At 38.8% G+C, this 24,168-nt stretch overlaps 1 protein-coding gene across 1 annotated transcript in view; it reads left to right on the top strand.

Moving 5' to 3' along the window:
• The first annotated feature begins 6,932 nt into the window (after positions 1-6,932).
• The window catches only part of NTF3 (neurotrophin 3), a 53,722-nt gene continuing 36,486 nt past the window's right edge, over positions 6,933-24,168 (top strand). Inside the window, exon 1 of the mRNA XM_010186781.1 lies at positions 6,933-7,053. Within this exon, the coding sequence (XP_010185083.1) occupies positions 7,036-7,053 (18 nt within the window). The 5' untranslated portion in view covers positions 6,933-7,035. The remainder of the gene's footprint in view (positions 7,054-24,168) is intronic.

Genomic DNA, 24,168 nt, shown 5'->3' with positions numbered 1-24,168 from the left:
CTGTTTGCTTCCCTGCCCCTCCTCCAGCAGATGTGATTTCACACTAAGCTTTTAGAGAATTCGAATGTAGAAGCTCAGACAAATTGGCATCACCATCCATCAGAAAAAAAGTCTGAATAAAAATTGCTTTAATTCAAATAAAAATGCCTTATAAGTTCAGAACACACAAATATTAACAACAGGGACAGGCTAGTCTCAGGACAAGCTAGTCCTGAGAAATGTCCCACTGACTTAAAAAGCTGACTTCTGAGATTTAACACACCTTATCAGCTATACTTTCAATCAAGACTTTTTATGTTCTAGCAAACATAATCTCAGAACAACAACAACAAGAAGAACCTTATCTGAAATAGTTTAAGAAAAATGTTATTGCCCAACTGTATTTCCATCATTGCACTAAATTTTGTTCTTGCTAGTGAGTGAGGAAGGCTGGTGTGTATTTCTTTTCACAGTGTGTTTTACAATTTTACCTTCCTTTATTTGCTTTGCTTTATTTTCTACTTCTTCCAGTAGGGTAAACTAACAAATGAGAAGAACATGTATTTTTTGACACTAAGATTAAGAATGCAAACACAAGTCAGGACACATTTCCCTGTGGCTGGAGTATTGTCAGATGTATTTTGTGGAACTGTACCTTTGATTTCACTGATGAGTTACCTATTTAAACCTAGCAGACACAGCTGATGTCATGCTGTTAGCAAACGAGCTATGCTCTGAAGCCTTTCACTTTGGAACTGCTTGACTTGGTGATAGGTATTTATCTTTTCTTTAAAAAAAGGTATTTATCTTTAAGGTATTTATCTTTTTTTTTCCAGATATAGTTCCACTGGACCTCACAGATGCAGAAGAATCAGTTGAGAATAAGAAAAGAGTACTGAGGTTTAACTCCTTGCTGGGGAAATTTTAGTATGCACTAGTGTTTTAGTAACCAGCTCTGTTGTGCGTAGCAGTCAATTCCCCCAGTGATAAAGTTTCTTAGTGTCCCAGACCAAGGCATACGGAAATCTAAAAGGAACCTCTTGAAGTATTTCACTGGGTTTTCTTCAAAAGCTAGGTCAGAGCACTAAGTACATGGTGTTTCACAGAATATTTGTTTTCAAAGATGTTGTAAGTCATACAGTCACGGGGAAGAAGGGCCGAGACAGACTACCTCAAACTTCCCTTGCCCCAGTGCAGGATCAATTACAACCTTGTGGGTTCTGACATTTCTTTATCCTATTGATGTGGACTTTCAGTAAGGCAGATACCACAGCAGCCCCAGGCAATCAATTCTGGAGCTCTCCACTTTTTCCTCATGTTTACTTTAACCTGTCTTCCTGCAACTTATCAGTTCTTGTCCCAGTCATTCAGGATATGAGCTGGTCTCTTCTATGCAGAAGCTTTTTATGAGCTTGCAGTATTCAATCATAACATTTTGCTAGTTCTCTCTTCTTTAGTAAGCAATTCTGATTTTTCATTTTTCATAATATGTTCTATTTTAAACTGTAGTACACATTTAATCATTGCTTCTGTCATTTTTCAGGTCTTCTCTGACTTGAACGTTGTCAGAACTGGATCCTACATTGGAACTGACGTCATACCAGAGTACTTCATGTATCTTGCAGGGTAAGCACCTCTTTATATGTTCCACTGTGGAATTTATCTTTCTTGCAAAAGAATGGTGCTATGATTCCAAATATGTTGTTCTTCATCTAAGATCATTAAGAACTGAAGGTTCTTCTTCCCATTTCAAGCATAATTATTGGAACCAAACTTCTTCATGTAGCTTTAGTTTAACTTTTTCTTAACATTTATGTAAATAGGAAATTACTTTTTTATAGATAATCATGTGGGTTCTCTTCAACTAATTTAATAATCATAACAAATAAAAATATGCCTATTATTACAAGCTAGTCTTGTTCTGCTGCAGCGATTCTTAATTATTCCTGCAATAAAGACTGTCTTTGGAAAAATTAGATAACATCAAAGCAGGGCAAATACTACATCAATCCAAAACATGTGTTAAACTGATAAGTGATGTAACACAGCAGTGGAGACATTTGCAATGATCCATAACTGTATTGCCAAAACATAGCTATATGTTGGCAAGTGTAAATCCTCTCTTATATATTACTTAATATATAGCTTTATTTTGATACAGGAGCACAGATTCCTAGATTTCATTAAACAAGGAAACTTTGAAATGAAAAATATTTGTAAAACACTTACTTTTTTTGGCTAAATACTGCTATGTTGTGCGTGTGTGAAGTATTTCACATGAGAAAGTGCTAGTAGTTGTACTTAGTAGGTACAAAATAGTCTGTTACTTATTGTTTTAATTAATACTATATATATAACCCCATTTAATCTCACTTTTCTAATTCTCAGCCAAGAAAACAGGTTTATAAGTAAACTACATAAAAGTTAACTCTGTAAAATGTATTGCTTTTAGGAATAACTCTGAAGAGCAATGGCTTTCAGTGTGGTACACTAATTCATGGTTGTAGCCCTGCATTTTTTCCATCCTACCTCTCGGCATGTCTACAGGTCTGGGTGCATGTTTTTGTACATCTTTGATCTACCATGTTAATTATTATGAGCTGTTGTAATTATTTTAAGAATTTATGAGATTATTTTTTAATGAAAGATAAAAAACTGCAGAAGACAACTTTCCAAGAAATGTGAATCAGAATCAGATTTGACCTCACTTGTGAATCTTGCTTGGAATTTCTTTCTAATGCTTTTCATTTCTTTAGCCTGGGTGGAAGAGTGTAAGGAAAACTCAAATATGAGCATACCTCATGAAGTTCAACAAGGCCAAGTGCAAGGTCCTGCACCTGGGTAGGGGTAATCCCAAGCACAAATACAGGCTAGGCGAAGAATGGCTTGAGAGCACTCCCGAGGAGAAGGACTTGGAGGTGTCAATGAAAAACTCAACATGAGACAACAATGTGTGCTTCCAGTCTGGAAGGCCAACCACATCCTGGGCTGTATTAAGTGCAGCCAGCAGAGTGAAGGAGGTAATTCTACCCCTCCACTCTGCTCTGGTAATACCCCACCTGGAGTACTGCATCTAGTTCTGGGACCCCCAATATAAGAAGGACATCAAGCTGTTGGAGCGGGTCCAGAGGCGGGCCATGAAGATGATTGAAGGGCTGGAGCACCTCCCCTGCGCGGACCGGCTGAGAGAGTTGGGGCTGTTCAGTCTGGAGAAGAGAAGACTCTGGGGGGACCTTATTGCAGCCTTCCAGTTCTTGAAAGGTTCTTGTAGTAAAGCCGGGGAGGGACTTTTTACAAGGGCAGGTAACAATAGAAAAGGGGGAATGTTTTTAAATTGGAAGAGGGTAGATTTAGAGTAGATATTAGGAAGAAATAATTTACTGTGAGGGTGGTGAGACACTGGCACAGGTTGTCCAGGGAAGTTGTGGATGCTCCATCCCTGGAAGTGTTCAAAGCCAGGTTGGACAGGGTGGTGTCCCTGCTCGTGGCAGGGGAGTTAGATTAGATGATTTCTAAGGTCCCTTTCAACCCAAATCATTCTGTGATTCTATGATTCTGTGATGGCTCAAGTTCAGCACTAATGCAAGTGTATGAAAGACCAATATCAATGAGGTTTCAGTGAATCTTTCGGCTCTGAAATGGTACCATTGGTATTTTTTAAATAATATTTAAATATTGTTTAAATAAATAATTTCTAAAATAGCCTATTATTTCCCACCACCATTTCTGCCAATTAAAGAAAACCATGCTTGGATTAATTTTTATTTTTAACAAAACATTTACAAGACATGCCAAAAAAAATTCTCTTCTAGAGATCTTGTCAGATCCTTTATTAAAATCTGGAAATTCAGACAAAAATGATTTTGTCATTTGAAAGGTGAAGAGCCTCCTTAATTGAAGTTCTTAGTTAGATAAAAATGTTCAGAGTTAATATTCTGCTTCCATTTCTTCTTCTTCTTTGTCTTTACTTCGAAACTACCATCTCATAAACGGAGAACCATATGACTGAAACATAGTTCCACTGCAAGTAAGTGTGTTTGTCGATGTATAGCAAAACCACCATGGGAAAAGAGCAAACTTGCTGAAGTGCATGTGCTGTCCCTACAGACATTCCCCCTTTCAGTATCTATTTGGGACTTCAACCACAAAGTGGTGCTGTTGCAAAAGCTAACGGTTAAGGGGGAAAACCAACTCCCTGCTTTTATAATTACCCAAGGCATGCATTAAACTCAATAAAATGTGCAGCCATTTACATACTCACTTCCATATTTTCTCTATAAATACTCATTTTTTTTAACATCAAACGCAATTACAGTGGTATCTGTTAATATGCAGAGAAAAATACATGTCTTCAAAGTATATAAAATATCACATATTTTGAAGTCTGACCAATGCCTAATTAATCAGATCAATGTCTAGTAATTATTCCAATTAAAATCCCCAGAATTTAAAGATGACTTTCTAAAGCATGCTTTGAGCAATATTTCAAATTCTTCAAGATGGAACAGAGACTTGTTTAAAGTAACAATTTCTTTTTTTTTTTTTTTCCATGTCAGAACATCAGATCCAGGGGTTACACATAAAATAAGGTGACCATTCGAGAGCTTTATTATTTCTCATCAAAAATTCAGGAACATATTTAAAGTGTAAAAAAATGCACTTGTACTAAGGGTTAGCATTTAAAAAAAAAATGCACAACACACCCAGAATATCAGATGAAGATGTAAAAATATCTCAAAGAAACCAGCTTCAGGACAACAGAAATGTATTTAGAGGAAAGGTTGGAAAACTACAAGGACCAAACATGTCTCCATTTTCTATAGCTGTGAAAACACCCTATCTACAATGCTTTTTACAGTGCACACATATTTGGCAAGATTAAGGTGTCACATCTCAAATTACAAGGCGTCTGATTGCCCACAGATCCAGACACAAGTACAAGGAAAACTCCTCAGTTTATGCAAACTGCCTGGGTCTGTTAAAGTTTACCTTCCATGAGAGGTAGGGAACTCTTTTGCCTAAGACATTTACTGGTAGCCTACTTACTTTCCTTCTTGGTTTTTTACTGGGCTAGCTGCAAATGTGAAACTCCCGGGCTAGGGCTGCCTTCAGATGCTTAACCCTTTGCCTACCTCTGGGAGAGCACCCACCAGCCACAGTAAATTTTTCTGTTCTTAGCACTGTTTGTCTACTTCACGAGATTAAAAGCTGAGTCATATTTTAGGCGTTTCTCAGGTCTGACTACAGTGCTGGGGCTGGGGTAGACAGGATTTAATTCTGATTCCCTCCTCTTAGCTAAAAAAGGTCTATAAAGGTAGGAAACTACATTCAGCCAAATAGGGAAGACAAAAAGGCTCTAGCATTATTCAAAGTTTGTGTGGTTTTTTGATTGGCAAAGCAGAAGGCTTTAGTAGAGAATTCTTAGGAAGCAACAGCAGAAGGTGACTCTTTCCTTCTGCATCTGGGTAGTTAGAGGGAATAAGCAACTCAGGCAGAATTTATGAGACAGATGCAATTTGTAGAGTTCAGAGTTCCCTAAATAGAATTATTTAATGGTTGAAAATAAATCAGATAAAGCACAACCACAACAAACAACACTGACTGTGTTTCAATCCACAGTAGACAGTATTTCAATAAAACTGTGACAACTATCTAGGTAGATTAAAATGTCTTAAAGAGGATGGTACAATGTTTTGACAGCATGAGAGGGCTAATCATCCTTACACAGAGAGGGGAAAGAGGAAAAATTCCTTGGTTAAATAACAAAAGAAGAAACTTTATGAGCTAGTAAAGGAAGTACTCTTTAAGAAAACAATCTGATCACTCTTAGGATTTGATGTGTTGTACTGTATCTCATATGACCATGTTCTTTTGGTTATGAGTTGCTCAATTACGCTTGAATCACACAGAAAAGAAAGATGACTTAAGCATGTAAATTTAGAGGAGACTTAGAGGCATGCAGCTATATTTATCAGCCATCTCTGTGAGCGATCACTCTAAATAAAAAGTTTGGAAACCAGTCGCTGCTGGTTGCTGATGAACTTTCCATGTTTTTGGCACTCACCATCCTTTACTTAATGGACTAATCTGCAAATCAAAACAGGAGGAATATCTGGACACAAATCCATCCTAAGGTCTGTTCTTAACAGTGGATATTTCTCCCAGTGCTTATTTTTGTGTCGGGGGGGGTGAGTTTGTTAACAGAAGTGCAGACCAAAAAAATAAATTTGTCTAAGTTTTGGAAGTAATAAAAAAAACAACCTAAAATAGAGGACCCAGCGGGAGAGAGCAGAGGCTTATGGCTTTCTAGTTCTGTGTTTCTATTTCACCTGTTTTACATGTCCTATAATGACTTCTGAATAAGGGTAAGAATAGCAACACATGCTGGCAGTTTGACCAAAGGGTGTGCGTGTGCATGTGTGTGAATGTGCGTGTGGGAGACAGAGAAAGTATGGCGGGGGGGTGGGGAGGGGGAGAGAGAGGAGGGAGTGAATGGACCATTAGACTGCAAACACAGAGACATTCCTGCAATAAAATACTTGTCTTCTGAGAATCACAGCCAGGAAGAAATGGCTATGATTTAACAGAAGAATTCTCTAAAATGTTCCCTGGTGCTAATACTGTTCTTAAGAATATGAAAAGATTTTGTCAGGAAGAGGAATAAAACCATCAATTGGATTAAAAAAAGAAAATAGTCACATGATGTTTTTTTTAGAGCACACAGGGGAAAAATTGACCTTTATGACAGTTTTGTCATTTTCAAAAAAATGCTTCATTCTCTGAATTTCCCCAACCAGGCAAGATTATTATAAATGGTAGGTAAGGAAAGCAGAGCGTGGCAATAAAAGGGTTAATCTGCAGAGCACAGAGCCATCTGGCTGAGCTGGTTTGTTATAATCGAGCAGATTATGTTCACGGGACTCAGAGTTTAAGGCTCCTCTCCCATAGAGCAACTCTGCACAACCCAAGCAGACCAACTTTGGAACTTTGAATGAACATATTTACATTCACCTTTCTCTTCATGTCGACTTTTCTGGAAACATTCACACGGATGCCATGGTTACTCCTACCACGGTAAGGGAAATTTGATGTTTTCTAGTAGGGTCCTAAGAGGGCGGGGAGGGAAGGGGGGGAGAGGGGTCCTTTAAAGAAATATAATGGGGGGGGGGGTCTTGTAAGCAGTAGATCTGTCCCAAACGTTGTTGCCTTTCCCATTGTGCCTCCTCCTTCCCCCACCCCTACTTGCCCTATAGCTTGCGTTAGTCCTGAGGTTCCCCTCTCCTCCTGGTCTGCACACTGTTGTTCAGGTCCCTGGCAAGAAAACAGCAGAGGAGAAATATGAGGTGCTAAAGGAATCTGATTTAAGAGGCAAAAGCAAAGGACACTCTTGGTTTTATTTTAAAAGGGAAACCTGCAACTTCAGATGTAACAAAAGGGGTTGAAAATCCTGAGCATGGATTGCAAGAACTAGCCTCAGCATATGTAGCATGCTTGCCCTCAGGGAAAGTTAGAACCCATGACAAGCAAAGTCAGAATACCCCATTTCTAGACCTCGCCTGTCTCAGGTAACTAACTTCACTCAAGCTTTCTCTTTTTTTTGTGTGTGCAAGACACTGGAAACACTATTTATGATCTTTGAATCGGTCCCCTTTCTCCTCAAACCCAAACACCAAATTCTCTGAGAGGAACTGGAGATCAAAGGATTCCCTGCACATCTGTGTCTAGGTGAAAAAGATACACTTACTTTGTGCTAGGATGGCAGGAAAACTATTCTTACGCTGCAGTTTCCAGTGTTTGATAAGTGCCTTCTAGGAATGCAGCACACAACTAATAAACACAGACGCACATATAGAGAGCAAAATAGAAAGCTGTTTCTCATCTAAACAGCTGAAATGCAGCTTAAAGCATCAGTTACTGACGAGTCCTTATGGAGACACCAAACTGCTCTTAGCCAAGAGAGGAAAAAGTCCTTGAATGGTTTAGATAGCTTTCTGATCAGTTCTTAATCCTTCATTAAAATAAACGGGAAAGCTCAGTGTTGGTCCTATCTCTTGAACTATAAATATGCAGTACCCGGAGAGATGGATATTTTGGATTGAATAGGGCTGCTATGCACACATTCTCTGGTCCCTATATTGCAAAACCAGTTATTTAGAGATGACTCTGTGTGTGTGTGTGAGGGGGGGTTGCTCGACCTCCCTCCTTTTTAAATAGACAGAGATGTGTGCTGTATGGTCCAATCAATTGTTATGAGCTACAGCCTTTCAGAAAGTACTCTTTGCTCTTAGGCTCGTGTGATTTGTTGCAGGAGGAGTGCAAATGGTATGTAAAGTTTGCCTTCACATTGTGCCTTCAGGAAAATACCCAGACTAATAAGAGAGACATTCTCAGGCGCAGAAATACCTGATCTGTGCAAGTCTGTAAGTGGAGGAGTGGTACAAGAAACACCTATAAATAAGATGTAAGAAACAGGAAAATGTGATAATAATAATAAAAAGAAAAACTCATTTTGTGGCAAGGCAGACAAAAGCAGTAGAGAATGGAAAAGGGTTCAACATGGTTCCAGCTGCTAGTAGTAAAAAGACTGGTCTTAGATACACGTGTCAGTACTAGGAGCGCTGTGTGTGAGTATGCTGGGGGGAGGAAAACTAGAAACAATTGCAGGTGGTGAACCCAAAATACGGGGAGAAAAGGATGTACAAGCAGAGCCAGAATGGGAGTGCTTTGTGTAGAAGGGTGTTATATGTTGAGGTATGCAATACATATAGGTTTCATTTTTTTTTTTTTTTTTTCAGGGAAAGAAGAATTAAATGATACATACAAAGGTAGATATAAGGATTTTGGAGGGAAGTTGTTATATACCCAAACCAAACTGCTATGTATTAAGTGTACTGGGGCAATAGGAGCAGGTGAGCTGTACAAAGATGGTTAGCTTAAAAGAGGAACTGCTGCAGGTCAACTGGAAAAAGAGGATCTTTGTAGGTGGAGACAAGTTTAGGAACCCAGGAGGGGAAGTAACATTTGAGAGGGATGGGAAAAGGTGCAGACCGGAGGCTGGGTGAGGATATGAAAGGGACATACAAGGATGCTAGGGTCTGCTAGGGGGGGGAAGAGTATGGAGTAGGAGTGGAGAGAGAAAGGTGAAGGCACAGGGCACAAAGGATGTTTGGAGGAGGAAGAAAAATGTGAACTATTGTCTATTTGGAGAAAGGTATGGAAAATAATCAGCTACACGATGCTTGTAGGAGGTGTCTAAAGGAGACACCTTTGATTCTGTCAAGAAATAGATATGAGGACATATTTGTAAGGAAGGTGTTAGAGTAAAAAAAGGGAAGGCTTGCATGGCGATGGAAACACATGCCAAGAAGAGAAATGCAAAGTTAGAAATGAGCAGGATGGAGATAGAGTGTGGCGATGGGAAAAAGTATAGGGACCCGTAATATGTGAGAGGGTAGTTGCTTAGAGAAATTTCAGCGGAGGTTGGAAACCTGCTGGAGTAGAGCTATAGGCATGTGCTGCCTGGTTGTGAAGGAGAAGCAGAACTGAGGAAAAAGTCATGTGAAGGTGCTGTGAGGAAATGCAAGATAATGGAAATCATGGGTGCAGGGTGAACTCTGACAGGAATGTAAAGATGTGGCAAATCTTGAGAAGCATGAGAATAGGGAAAAACGAGAAATGTAGGAGGCATGAAGATGAAATCAAGAGCTGCATTTTCTGTAAAGATGCCTGGGCAAAAGGTGGTTTAGAAGAGTTATAGGGCAAGAGAGCACAGGGTAAGAGGAAATTTAGTTTTGTATTGCCTTGTTGGCAAACAGGGAAAGTTGTGCAAAGGTGCAGGAGTGGCCTTGCAAGCAGAAACAGAGGATACCTCTGTACTAGGCAGCTGGAATAACACAGGGGAAGAACAGGTAGTATGTTAGGGAAAAATAATGGACAGTAAGGAATAATGTGAGGGGTACACATACACAAGCAAAAAGAAGTCATTTTCTCTTAAGAGAGATGTAACAAATGTGCTTAGATCTCTGTTCTAGGTACTGGCTGAGTGAAGCAGCAAGAGGGAATGGAACAAATGTGTTGGTGGAGAAATGACTAAAGATATAAAGAGGTGGGAGAAGGAGGAATAGGAGGGATAACTACCTGGAGGGCCATGTAAGCCACATGTTTGTACTAAGGTCAAAAGCGAAGTGTGAAGTGTGTGGGGAGGTGAGTGGAGTTAGGAGCTGTAGGACATGAAGTGAAAGTGAAGGGGAATGACATTTTGTGATATGAGGGGTAAGAAGCTTGGTGTGGGTTGACACACAATGGTGTGCAGGCAAGGAAAGTACCTGCCAGTTTGTGCCTTCTTGTAAAGGCTGTGGAGGGGAAGGTGAAAGGTATGAAAAGTTGTGTCTGGTAAGAGAGATTTGTGCACACAACAATCTCTAAGTAAATGAGGCACATACAGGTAAGGATTGCAGACGTGGGTGTGGGGCCTGTGAGAAGGAAAACAGCTTATGGGGGAGGGAAGAGTGATGAGGAATGGGAAAAAGTTTATGACAGCTTAAGCCATCTGTAGTTTTCTGCCTCTTAGTTTAAGGAAGGATGTGCAAGAGTGCAAGGGGCCGAATATGCATGCTTAGCAACATGAGAGCAGGTTGGGAGTTAAGTGCAAGGGGAGAGCAAGTAGGAGGCACAGGTAAATGTATATAGTCAGTGATGATAGGTGCACAGATATATGAGATGCTGGTTTTATGTGTGGGTCAGGGACAGATGTGTTCAGTGAGTGTTGTGCTTATGTGACTAGCAGAGTTGTAGAGGGACGCATGTGATGAGAAAGATCCAGCCAGTCTGCAGGGAGAAGCTGAAATCAATGGGGGACATGTAAGAGTACTGGGTTGCTGTAAGTGACATATGTCCATGTGAAGGTTCCAACATGCACACAGGAAGCAGTGCTGATGTGTAAGATGGATATTAGAGGCCAACTGGAGAACCACGTGTCCACTGTGTTTGTGGCACAACTCTCGGTGTTGAAATATGTTATGTAAGATGCACAACAGAGGTGAGTTTTGCGAGTGCTAAGATGCAATGGTTGCATTGAGAAGAAGGGTAGGGAAGGATGACTAACTGAGAAAATGGTTTGGTGCGTGGGTAGTGATGGGACTGAACGTGTGATAGATATGCTTGGTTTCTGCATGACATGCACAGCAGGCAGACTCTCCTTCAGAGATTTTGCAGGCTTTTTCTAAAGAACTAGTGAATAATCCTGAGAAAATCCCAGGATGTCTAACTAGAATATTTACAACAGCTTCGTTTGGAGGCATATGAATTCACCTTATTTTCATGCCTTAAAGATTCAGTATACTACTCCTGGCGCAAAATTGCAGAAAAATTTCTCTAGTACCAGTCAACAAGGCTACTAGGTAGTTAACAGGACTGTTGGATGAACAGCCGTTGGGTTGAAGTACACATAGGGAATACAGATTCCAGCCAGAAGAAACAAAAGAGTACTAGGTTTCTACATGGCTTGAAGCAGTACCAGAGTAATGTGAAGCTGGTTGAAGGTTGAAAACATAGGATGCATCTTGGGTGTGAGACAGAAACACTAAGAACGTTTTTATCTTCAAAACAATTGCATATATTGACAATATCTGTTCTTCAAATCTGTTCTATGAACATTTTAAAATTGTCTGGCTTGCCTAGGGCTTCAGTGGCTTCTTAAGCGCTGTCCTGCACTGGGTAGGAAAGTTCTCATTTTCATCCCTAGCTGATTTGAAGACTGTGAGTAATCCTGGCAGACTTGCAGTGAGAGAATACAGTCTGAGCACACTGAACTGATCACCTTCAGCCTTGAAGACTGAAGCATCTTGGCCCAGACCTTACATGGCATCAGTCATGTCACATGAAAGTTCTGGGTCCCTTTCTGGTTTATTGCAGGGATCAATTCCTGCAAAAAAAAACCAGCCCCAGATAATCTGTAGAATACTTAGCTAATATTTAGTTCTTGCACAGCCATGCGCTGTGTTGGAAACCCATTGTCCTACTTTATGCACAGGTTTCCCACTGTGGAGTCCTGTGCAAGCTCTCCAGCTGGATAGTTTTTCCTGGCAGTGCTTGGAGCTGATTGCATACAGCAGAAAGCCCCGTTCTCCTCTGGTGGTGGTGACCTTCCCACCATGGCAGGTTGCAGGCAGTGAGGACAGTGAAATGCTTGTTCATGAAGGGGAGATGCGTGATTGCAGCCAGCGATCCTGGCCAGTAGGATTCAGCTGGGCTGAAATCACAGACTGGAGCCTGCTCAGCCCAGGGTCACCAGCCAGTGTAGCCCAGGGTAATGCCCTAGCCTCCAATCACCCCACTTCCTCCTTGCCTAACCAGTGAGAAAATAAAAAGCAAACAGTGGTATCAACCTGCCAGCTGGCTAGGAAAAGAGAAAGGGATTGATGGGTACAATTAGTGCTGGACTGTTGCAGAAAGCGGATCAAAGCATGAGTGACTGAGCTGTGTTCAAATGCAGAGAACATGGGGTATTTGTGCCTGCCCAGACTCCTTTGTAGCCACAAGACAGCCAGAGGAATGTATTTGCAAAGGCTGGAACATCTGGGTGTCCCTGCAGATGCTTGCTGGTGTGGGGCCATGTGTGTGTCTTCTGGTGGTGGCTAGAAGCGGACAACGGAAAGAAGCAGTGTGTGGGTAGGGATGACAGAGGTGGATGGCAGCTGTTTCTGTGTGGGAGAGAGCCATCCCTGTTTGTACATTTGTCAGTGGGGGATGTGGGGATAAGTCATTTTCTGAGGGGACAGATGGGATGTGCATGTGAAGAGAGAAGTGGTAAGGGTGGGTATGGAGTAGTTTCAAGGTTGTGAAATGAGTGCTAGAGGGAATATACAGAGCTATGTTTCTGATTGTATCATAAACCTTAAATCTGTAGGGGAAGGGGATTCCTCTGCAGAAAGTTTCAAGGAAAATTAAACTTCCCAAATAATTAAAAGAAAAAAATACCCTAGCATCCAGTTTAGTTAAGACTTTCCTTCTTTCCTTCACATGGTACAAGCATCTTGCTGCATGAGCAAGCAAAGCAAGGTGGCCCTTTCCTTCAGGGCAGCAAACATCTGGATAGATCAGAACAAGACCATATACTCCTTCCTCTCATGTTTCTCTACCTCTTTTTCTCCTCACCACCTCTTCACACACACACACGAAAGGATCTTTCCCAATTTAGTTTCTAAGTTTGTATTTGTTATTTCCCTCTGCAGAAATGTGCAATAAAGTTCTATGTGAATGAGGATACTGGTCTGTTGGGGAAGGCTGTGTGTTTGTACTTGTTGGAACAAAGTTCATTGGTAGTCATCTGGAGCTCAGAGAAGTAACATATTGGTTGCATTTCAATGCAGATGGAAAGGATAGCAGGTAATTCCACGTTTCCATCAGGCAGTGCTGGGAAATCAGCGTGCATGACTCATTATCACTCTGCCTGTACTTTAGAGGGAGTCACCACCTGCCTTGCTGTGTAAATATACAGATTTAATAGAACAAGCTCTGTTTGTGTTATCTGTTACAAACCTATACCAGAGGTGATGAAAATATTCTTGGAGGATTGCATCCTCACAGGGTAAGATTTGCAGCACTCCTCCAACATTTTCTGTGCTTCAGCCACACGTGTTGCCCATGATGGAACCACAGCAATAAATGTGCTTCTTCTCAGTTGCTCTTTGGCACCTTCAAGCAATAAATTCCTTTATTTTGGATTTGTCCCTGCTATAGATTTGATATGTTTTATCTTACATTAGCTGAGTTAGCATGTGAGAAAGTGTTAATCTGGTTAACTCAGAAATATATATTTCAAGGCTATGCCCTACAAAAATTCACCCACATTTGCTGGAAGTCTAAATCATTATCGTCAGAGGTAACTAGCAGTTAAATGGAGAGTTACAAGAGAAAGAAGTACATTGTACTCTACATGAATGTTTAAAGGCTCATCTACACTCAGAAGTGAATTCAGGTTGTAAGTGTGAAATTTAAATCCAGCAGCTGCTTCTGAATAGCTCTGTGGTTAGACAAGTTCTAAGATAGCACCCTCTCCTGTAGTTTCTGCTTCAGCCAGGAGGTGGACAAGCACACTCTCAAGACGAAAGCAGCTTTTGTCCCTTTGAGAAATGGGATTTGGACAGTATTTGGTTTCTGCTCCAAACCAAGATCAGATGTTATGGCTTTAGCTATCAAATACAAACCTCATAAATCTAATTGACACATATAACCAGTTTTCCCAGTATGCTGCATTTGAGGTAAATTTGCACTACCACTAGATGCTGAGATCTGTGATGAGCTTGGTTTCAGAATTACTAAACGATAATGATAAAACTGATGCCTTAGGGGAATAAAATAGATCACGAATAGTCAGCTGAGTAAAAAAAGTCTTCCTTAGATGCAAAGGCTACAGCAGAAATATTAAAGAAATGCTCTGGGAGAATGTGGAAACATGTCTCTGTGTGTTCTCTCTGTATCATTCACCATGCTTTCCTATCCGCTCCTAGAAAGTAAGCAGCATGCACAAAACCAAACTACAAGGTAGTAAAAAGAAATAAATCCCAGTGAGACCATCTTACCAAAAGAGAAACTTTACCCTGCTCTGGATTAGGTAACAAAACCATGGTCATTAAAACGGACATGTCATTTCACATGCTGGGGGTCTTTCCTGGATTTGTACATTCAAAAGTTAGAAAATATTTACTCAATTCATTGTTTTCAGTTCCTATAATAAGTAGAAAACTATTTCCTTCATTCTTTTCTCAAGCACTTTCACAGTCTTATTTTACATGACCAACTTTCCAAATGGATGATACAGATAACTCCATATCACAAAAAAACCTTCCTGAAAGAATAGGTTTTCTTTGCTGCTTATTGATATTTGCATGTTCTCCCACTTAGATCCCCCAATAGCTTGAGCAACTTACCTTCCTTGTTACAGTTTACTATATTCCTCAAATACTTAACATGAGCTATCTTTTGTTCCATTCCATTCTTTTTTTTACAGAGTGTATATGATTTTTTTTTTCCTTAAAATTTTTCTTCTTTTTTCATCCACATCTTTGGGGCACTAGAACATCCAGGAAGAAAGGTGACATTCCCAAAACAGGAGACCTCTTTCATCTGTTTTCTGCCATCTGTAATTATACTGACTTTTTGCACTCTCTAGTTCTCTCTCCCCTTTCTCTCTTAAACTATAAAAGAACTTCTATGCAATAAATCCAACACTAATTTATTTTTTAAATCATGACTAGCTAATTTTCAATATTATATGTTTCTAACTTCCTCCCTGACATTTAATATAGCTACTTCGAATTGATTTTCCGTAGACATATTATCCTAGGCTTTTCACCTCTGAATCTCCTATTTTCTGCCCATTTTTCTAACTACTCTCTGCCCTTCTATATAACATTTTTTTTTCTATCTATCCTTTCCATCCTTTCTATTCATTTGCACTCTGTTCATTCACTACCATTTTGCTTTTCCTTGGCTCTACCCGTTAATGCTTTCTGACTGCTCAATGACACAACTCAAAAAAGGGGTAGGTCATCAGGCACTATCCCAGCCTTGATAGTCATCATTTACCAGCACCTTGTTTTATGGCTTACATCCAGTTTTCAGGACAGGTTTGTTTTTCAGAGTAGATGGGAGACACTTATAAGCTAAATGTACGTATGTGCGAGAATGATGTATGCCTGCAACAGTGTGAATAGAAGAGGATAAGTCAATATGTGACTGCACTGTGAGAACACTGCATCCTATTTATTTGTCCTCCTCTTTTTTGGCTTTTCTAGTACTGTCCTTGCCCTCCTCTTAAGCCATGTAAGATTGCCTTATTATCACTCTTTTTTGCATTGACAAACTCATTGCCTCTTGGAATTTTTCTACAAACTTGTGCCCACTTTCCTGTCAGGGAGACAAGCATCTTGTCATCACATCGAGTGCTGAGTACCTCCTTCTCCACCTCATCTCTGCAACTTGCACAAGTTCATGGGTTGGGCTTCCTCGTAGTGCTCCCATCTTTTCCTTCCTGACTACCATGGACCCTACTCACTTGCCTTCTACTTTCAGCACTGATTTATTTTGTAACACGAAGAAAACAGATTACCTAGTCTGGGAGAAGTGTGTGAGATATCTCAAGACTTTGGACAAAATGAGCTTCTTTAATAAAAAAGCAAATAAATTTTGATCTGATGAGCAATGCATGTTATTAAAATATCTCTTGTTCACAGGGACTACCTAACAGCTTCTTCAGACATATACAAAGTTGAAAGCTACTGTAGCTAAAAGCTCCCTGGCATTGGTAAAAATGAGGGCTATCAAATTTTTGACTCTGGTGGTCCTAAGGCCCAGAAAGCTGAATTTTCAAAAACAGAGTTGACACTTCCTTTCAGAATTGAACGTAAATTTTAGCATCAACAGTAACAGAAACACAATTAATTCAATACTACGAGGATCTGAATGTCCAATAAACTGGAACGCTTTTTAAATGCTCTTGGCCTTATAAATAACAGTATGAATACTTACACTTTACAAGTCTGTGTGGTAAAGAAGAGTCACCCTTTCTGCTCTGACATGTGTGGTGAGTGTCACCATGTGCCGAACACATCCCTCAGTTCTTCTGTGTGGTACCTGCAAATAAAGCAGTCCACATGAAGTGGGCTTTGCATGCCACTGCTTGATACCATATCCTGTCCCTGCTTGATTTATTAGTGTAGATGCTACCTAAATGTTAGCCCTGAAAAGACTGTATACTGGTGGTATAGAGTGGCTGGTATAGTCTGGCTGCTCCTTTTAACAAGTATGATTTGCAGTAGAAAATTCTATGGATTAAAAATCTTTCTGAGAGAGATGGCAAACTTCTTATCATATTGAACACCTCTAGGAAATACTGCCTTAATATATCTTTCCTCCGGGATGGGCTCTATATGTACTTAGAAAAAATGTTGAATCAAGTCATTAATACAAAAGCTATTAATGAAGCAATCTTTACAGAGACTTCATTTTTCTGCTGAGAGGTTTCATTTTCTGTATTCGAATTGCCTTTATAAGTTTCAAACACTCATGAACAATGTTTGGCTTTTTTTGTTGAAAGGATAACAATTAGAGGCTCTGAGAAAATAAAAACTATCTAAATGCGACTACAAGATGAGTTTGAGGGTTTTTGGGATTTTTGAGGGGAGTTGGGGTTTTTTGGTGGGTTTTTTGTTGTTGTTGTTGGGGGTTTTTTTGTTTGTTTGTTTGTTTTTTTTAACAAAACAAAACAAAAACTTGATGGAGTTAAACTTTGCCCTGGGAATCTAAAGCTGCTCTTCATATCTGCTAGGATAGGGAGTGGTCCGTCTTGAAAGAGTTAGCATTTTGGTGAAGCAGATATGTTTCTAAAGTGCAGTGAAATATTCTTATTTTTCTTTTTTTTTCTGTCTTTCCTCTACTTGGAAATCTTCCTGTTCATTTTGCTTTTTTCTCTTAGTTTGTTCTCATTTGGCTCATTCATCTGAATAAAAGCTGATAACTTTTCAGTATCTACTGTCCTTTGAACCACCATTAAGCAAATCTGACTTGTTTAGCTGTACTTTGATGAGTTCATCTGTGCACCTTAATCTTTCTCTGTGTCTGTCATTCAGACTGTGCCTTTACTGACTCAGTTTCTAATCAAAGGTTTGACACTAGCACCTCCGCTGAGCTCAGTGCACTAATTTCTGATTAACACAGAAGCAGGAGTTCCCAGCAAATGTGGAAATCCATCTGATTGCAGGACAAATTTTGACTCTATTTGGACCTGGAAAATCCTACTAAAATAGTGAGACTGTAAGCAAACTTTGAATTTGAGTCTTGGTGTTTACTTTTTTTTTTAAACCATGGATGCACATCCAAAATGTTTAAGTATGTTGAATCATAGAAATCAGAGAGGGGAAGAGAATATGACTGTCATAGATGCTGGATATACTTGGTTAGAAAAAAAACATAGCAAATCCATTTCTATGTTGGAATTTGCCAGTTCCTGAGAATCAAACCATTCCCGTGTTTGTTCTACTAAACCTCAACTAACTCCTCCTGGACACTAGAGTTTTAAAACCTGGCAGACTTCCCCCTTGCTCAAAACCCTGTCTCCTTGTTGACCCATCTGTTGGTTGCTAGAGACACCGGCCATCCACAGACCACAAAACTGGTATTTGCAGCTACAAGGACAAAAACAGTGAAGCCTGTTGTCCTGGAGCAACACAGAGACTGATAGTGTCCCCTCACAGGAGACTCTGAAAGCTGCTGAGAAGTTGTTTAAGTGGAATTCCTCAGAACTGGAGAAATAAAACCAACAAAATCCATTTCCTAGTACAGTCTAATATCTCCTAATAAGGTCTGTGGTCCTAAGATCCAGGCCAGCCAGATAGCATATTCTACAAAGCAAGTAATGTCTAATTTTAAATTCATCAAGTGACTGGGCTTCCATCACTCCATTTAAAATCTTCATACCATCCCCCATCCAACTTGAGTGCCTCTCATGACTACAGTATTGAGTACTTTTCCATTTAAAAGTTGTTAGCAACAACACCGTCTTGGGTGGCAGTAGGATGGCTGGCAAGAGATGTTTTTAGAGTAGAGGGTTGGTTTCAATTTTATTTTTTCATTAGTTAATTTCCAGTGGTCATTTTTTATTATTGTGTTCTTTGAGGAAGCAGCAAAAATAAAGGGTACCATTGAAAAGAACATAAATATTTTAATAAATAATCTGTTCTTGGAGAAGAGTTCATCTTAAAGAGAAAGTCTAAGAAACATCTCCCAAAGATTATTGAGGTATGTCTGTAGCCTGACAGCAACCTCAAGAGAGATCCAGAAAGTAACTTCATACAAATTGGAATGACTATGTAATACAGCACCTTGCTCAAGAAGAGTCTCCTGAACCTCCAGTTAGCAAAACTGCACCAGGATAAGTAGCCTTATTTTTGCTTGGATGGCATTGCAAAGCTCTCTAGAAAAAAACTGCCCAAAGACTCTACAGATCGGTGTTAAAACATCCCCACATGCAAAGACCCTCTACCATATCCCTGCAAACATGCTGAGGCTCCTCTCAGGTATTCAGGCTGTTTGGTGGGATATATGAGCTAAGCTACAGTATTTTTCCAGTACCTTCAGGACAACGAGCTCTTTTAGGATGACTGGAGTCAGAAATCTTGGTCCTCTAAGAGAACTGTGCCAAATCATTGTCAAGAGAAAGGTATAGGCAGCTTCTTGCTATTTGAGATGTTCAAATGAGTGCACACATTGGTACCACAGCCTTCCTTCAGCCAGGTCCATAATTTAATTATTTTAATTTTATTCACAAATATCCCTAGAGACTTGTTTATTCTAATTTCTTGCTCAATTTTCTCCAGATTAACTGATATTTTTTAGTAACACATGGAAACTTACAGACTACAAAGTAGCTTCCAAAATGATTTCCTGGTTACCTGGCAGATTTCCATTGATGGATTTCACTTTGGTTTTTTCCTGTCTTTTCCCATCCATCAGCTTCTATCATCCTCTGGCTGAATAGTCAGTTTCTCGCTCTGGAGATAACTAGCTTAACAGAGGTCTAATTCTGACCCCACTAACATGGAAGAAGCCTAATGGACCCCCAGGGAATAAGTTCATCTTGAGGCAGTGAAAATTTAGACCAGAGTCAAGACCTGAGAACACAACAGAGAAACTATTGCAAATAATCAGGGAAATGAGAGTGGTTCTTTCTGCACAGAAATTTCTTAAATTTAAAACAGTTTTCCAAATCTGAACTAGCAAAATTTAACCCGAAATACTGCTCTGAACTGTCTACTGCTGGATGGCATCATATGTCATCTAATCACAAGCCTGATAATACTCTTTTTGTTTGCTTGCTTGCTTTCTTTTATTTACTCTTTTTGCAATTATGTACTGATGTGATGACTCCAGCTTTTTCAATTTTTCCATCCGTGAATTTCATCCAGATGAATTATCTCAGGCGAAACCTGGAAAATGACACCTGGCATTTTACCTTTAATCTGAGGCAAATAATCATAGGTGCCATCACCAGCCTTTCCCAGGAATGTGGTCCACAATAAACAACTTGAAAAGAATCTCAAAGATCCTTCTAAAAGCCAGTACATGTTTTAGTGATTTCATTTTTTCTTTCCTTTTTCTTACTGAAAAGGAACAGATGGGAACAGAAGTAAACTCTGCCATCTGGAAAGACTGAAAGATTATTATGAAAAGGGCCAGGTGTCAAGTTTGTTCAGCACCAGCCCATCTTTGCCAATTATCAACATCAAAACTTTATCTTAAAAAGGGTTAAATTACACTCAAGTTATGTTATTTTGGAAAACCATTTTTTCAGTATCTTTTTGTCATTTAATTGTTCAACTGTCTTGAAAACTACACAGTTATACACAGAAACCCAAAAGAAATTAATTTGAAGTTTTATCTCTTATATCACAGGAAATTCTCTGCCTTTGTCTTTCCTACTCTACATCTAACACTGCAGTCTGGATTCCATTTAAAGTCCATTAACTGTGTCATAAGCTTTTAATATTATCCTAATTATAATTTATTTATGTGTAATTTGGACCTTGTTCTTATAACAATTTGAAATGGAAATATAACACCTGTAAATCTTCTTTGAGTAGGAAAGAAGAAGTCTAAAACCCGTCATAGCTCTCTTTGGTCTCTCAGTAGTGTCTGATCCACTGACATTTCTGCTTTAGATATTGGAAATTACATGTATATATGTAACACAGATATATGTATGTTATATATATGTATTATAGATATGTGTACACGTACATATATCTAACTACATATGTGCATATATGTTCACTGTCTGTACACGGAACAAGACTGAAGATGTCTGGTTCCTTATCTGAGTAGATTTTTTATTTTTAGTTTTGTTGTTTATTGGCTGTTGTTTTTTTTTACATTACAACCACGAGAATTAAAACCTTTTGGTTTTAATCTTATTATTACATAAGCAAGTATTCTTGCTTTAAACTTTCCACAGAAGGACACTTCAGCAAATAATATACCTTCTTCATATTGATGAGACTGGTAATACAGACTCCAAAAATATATTTTCACCCAGAATACACAAATTAAAACCTGTGTCAACCTTGGACCATGAATTTAAGTTCCAGGAAATTGAAATAATTGGTGGTGTGAATTTCATTTTTTAAAGCTTTTTTATTTGTGATTTGATCTTTCTACACTCTGTTGAGAAAAACATGTTACACCTCTGTTTCACATTTTCCATTTGCATGTACCTACTTCTCTTAAAAAAATACAGTATCTCTTAACTCTTAAATTCAGGGACAGCCTTGAAATAAAACACCATCACATAATACCATAACAGTCCTTGATGCTTTTTCATCATTCAAGTTTCACTTAAACTTGGGCACAGAAGCTAAAGTTTTAAAAGCTAAAGTCAGAAAGTTTTAATTTGGATTCAAAGTAATTATCCAGAAAATATATGTAAAAAGCTATCCAACAGTTCCAACCAATCCTACTTCTCTTCAACCATGCAGAATGTATACACACACTGATTCTTGGTAAATACCCTCAGTTCGGCTTTGCTATCTTTTGCAGAACAACTTCACTTCTTATTTGCAAAATAATTATTTCCAAAAGTTGGAGCTGTATAAGCCGGTACATTTTTCCATGCATAATGCAATACTTTATGTTGCTTTTACAAGTTGGCTCTGATTGCCTTTTGTCAATTTTTGCTTGTGGTCTTCAATTTTGTGTAGGAAATCTCATGTTGCTATGAGTTTGTGGTTTGGTAACCCAGTCAGCTGTGGCCTGCTCTAGCTTTCCCTCAAAAACATGCAATTTGTATTGTTTCTGCTGTGCACCCTGGAAATTTTTCATAGGTTTTTGGGTTTTTTTTGTTTGTTGTTTCTTTTCTTTTCTTTTTCCCTAAACATGTATCAGGGGTTTGTAATTTTTTTTCTCCATTTGACACCTTTGTTTACCATCACCATCTGCACAGATAATGTCCACAAGCTCCCCTGCTTGTTTGATTAAAAAAGGCTCAAATATGTTGCGTAAAAAGGTTTTGTCCCCATTTTTTTCTTTATATGATGCTGATACCTTTCAAAATTTCCTTCAGTCTTTAACACAGTCTAGTAATTGCCATCATCTTCTTCTTTCAATGCAAAGCAAATTATTAAGAAAATCTAGACACAAAGACATAAAAGACAATTATTGTTGCTCATGGTTTTTTTCAACAGTGTTCTTCATCCTTGTGAGGAGACAAATTCTTGCTTGTTTCTCTTCTGCTTGACTTCAGGAAAAGTTACTCTATTTGGGAACTTTGAAATCTCTGTTTTCTCATTTATCATGTTTCTGCTCTTGATATTCTACACATACTCTTTTTTACCCCTCATTTTTTTCTCCTGCTACAATGCACTGTGCCTTGATGATGGTTAAACAGAACTCAGATAGAAAAAGGCATTTCTACATCTCTCTCTCAGAAAGATAGAAATTGAAACTAGCTTTTAATGGTTAAAATCAATATTTCTGAAACCGTTCAGAGGTACAGAATAAGGATGGCTGCATGAGACATCCAAACTACATCTCCAGTAGTGCACCAAATAAACCTACAGCCATGGTTTACCACAGCAATTTGATCTCATTAATGTTAATAAACCACTTGTTGGAAATATTATCCTTCAGGGGGCTCTGCCCTGAAGGAAGAACCATGTGTATGAGTAAAATTGGTATAATAGAATGTTGCACACAGAGAATTGTTAAGTAATTTGTTATTGAGTTTAGGGGAAAAATGTGTTGAGTTTGTTAAGAAGATACAAATGAAATATCTCATTTGATGCACATCATACAGAGTGAAATAGTTACTGTTAGCATTTAAGGATTAATGATGAAAATGAAAAAAATATTGCCAAATCATGAATATCTGATGGAGAACATAAATTGTACAGAAAGCATGTTTTACATGAGCACAATAAGAAATTGTGAGCCAGTTCCATTTCTAGTACTGCTGACTGCACCTGACAACCAAGTCTTTACTCTTAGTGCATAGTTTTCAATCTGTATTAACCCACAATTTGATTTGAGAGAAATAGGCAAAACCACACTACATCATTGTCGTGCAGTGTGGTTGTATCACTGCAAAGAGTATCTTTGTTGTACTTGTGGAAGGGACTCAATGAGTTTCTCAAAGTCTGACGACTAAACTTATCTCCTGTGAATGTCACCTGCGTTATTTGCTTTGGTGATGGGGGACAGAAATTAGAGGGAATGCAAAATTCCCCCCTCTTATTGCTCTTGCATTGAAGAATGCAGTAGATGATACTGGCGTCAACCATATCATCTAAATTAGTCTAAATTAGTGTTTCCCTCATTTTTGGCACTGCGAGAATCACCTCTCCTGTCCCGTACATCAGGGTTCTTTTGTGTTTTTTGTGAAAATCAGCTTCTTTCTGAGAGATTTAACTGTCTCTGGAATCACTGATGCCATTTCAGTGTAAAGTGTAAGAAAAAAGTCAAAGTAAATGTATGCTAATTTCAACCCTTAAAAGTTGCTTTTAGTTAAAATTGAAACAGCTAACAGTAAGGTTATTTAAATTCTTTCTTTCTTTCTTTTTTTTTTTTGCTAGGAGAAGGCTGTGAACATTGTGATGAGATTAATGATTCATATCAACAGCACAGTGGTGCAAGATCATAGTTTTTATCAGAAATCCTAAAAGTACAATTCTAAGAAAGAATGTAAAAAATGCCTCTTGCACAACTCCTCTCCAACTGAATGGGTGTTCCCAGTTATGATCCTTTCTTTAACTCATTTATAGCTTCCTTTATTTCCTGGCAGAACAAAATTTTAGAGTACCTCCTGCATTTATAAGGGTGATTGCAATCATGTGTTTTATAGCAGATCCAGTTCCTACTGGTACTGCCATCTTTCTTTGTCTTTTAGCCATTTCCACATTTCATTTTTTCTCCTAACTTAATATTTTGCATAAGAATGCACACAGGTGAAATATTTTATGCATGCAGACACCTCTTTATGTAGAAGTGAAAGAGGTTTGCTAAGTTTCAAACTCAGTGTCTCACTGCAACATATATTAGAGAACTGGAATTTGCAATTCAGAAAGCAAGCAGCAAAATTCAGGCTATGTTTCACTGATAGAAACAAGGAAACACTCTGTGTAAAATTATTAAACAATTATA

This window comes from Mesitornis unicolor, unplaced genomic scaffold (assembly GCF_000695765.1).
Source record: "Mesitornis unicolor isolate BGI_N332 unplaced genomic scaffold, ASM69576v1 scaffold6586, whole genome shotgun sequence".
Lineage (NCBI taxonomy): Eukaryota > Metazoa > Chordata > Aves > Mesitornithiformes > Mesitornithidae > Mesitornis > Mesitornis unicolor.
Note: the sequence above shows the minus strand (reverse complement) of the source record. Positions and strands in the feature narration are given on the sequence as shown.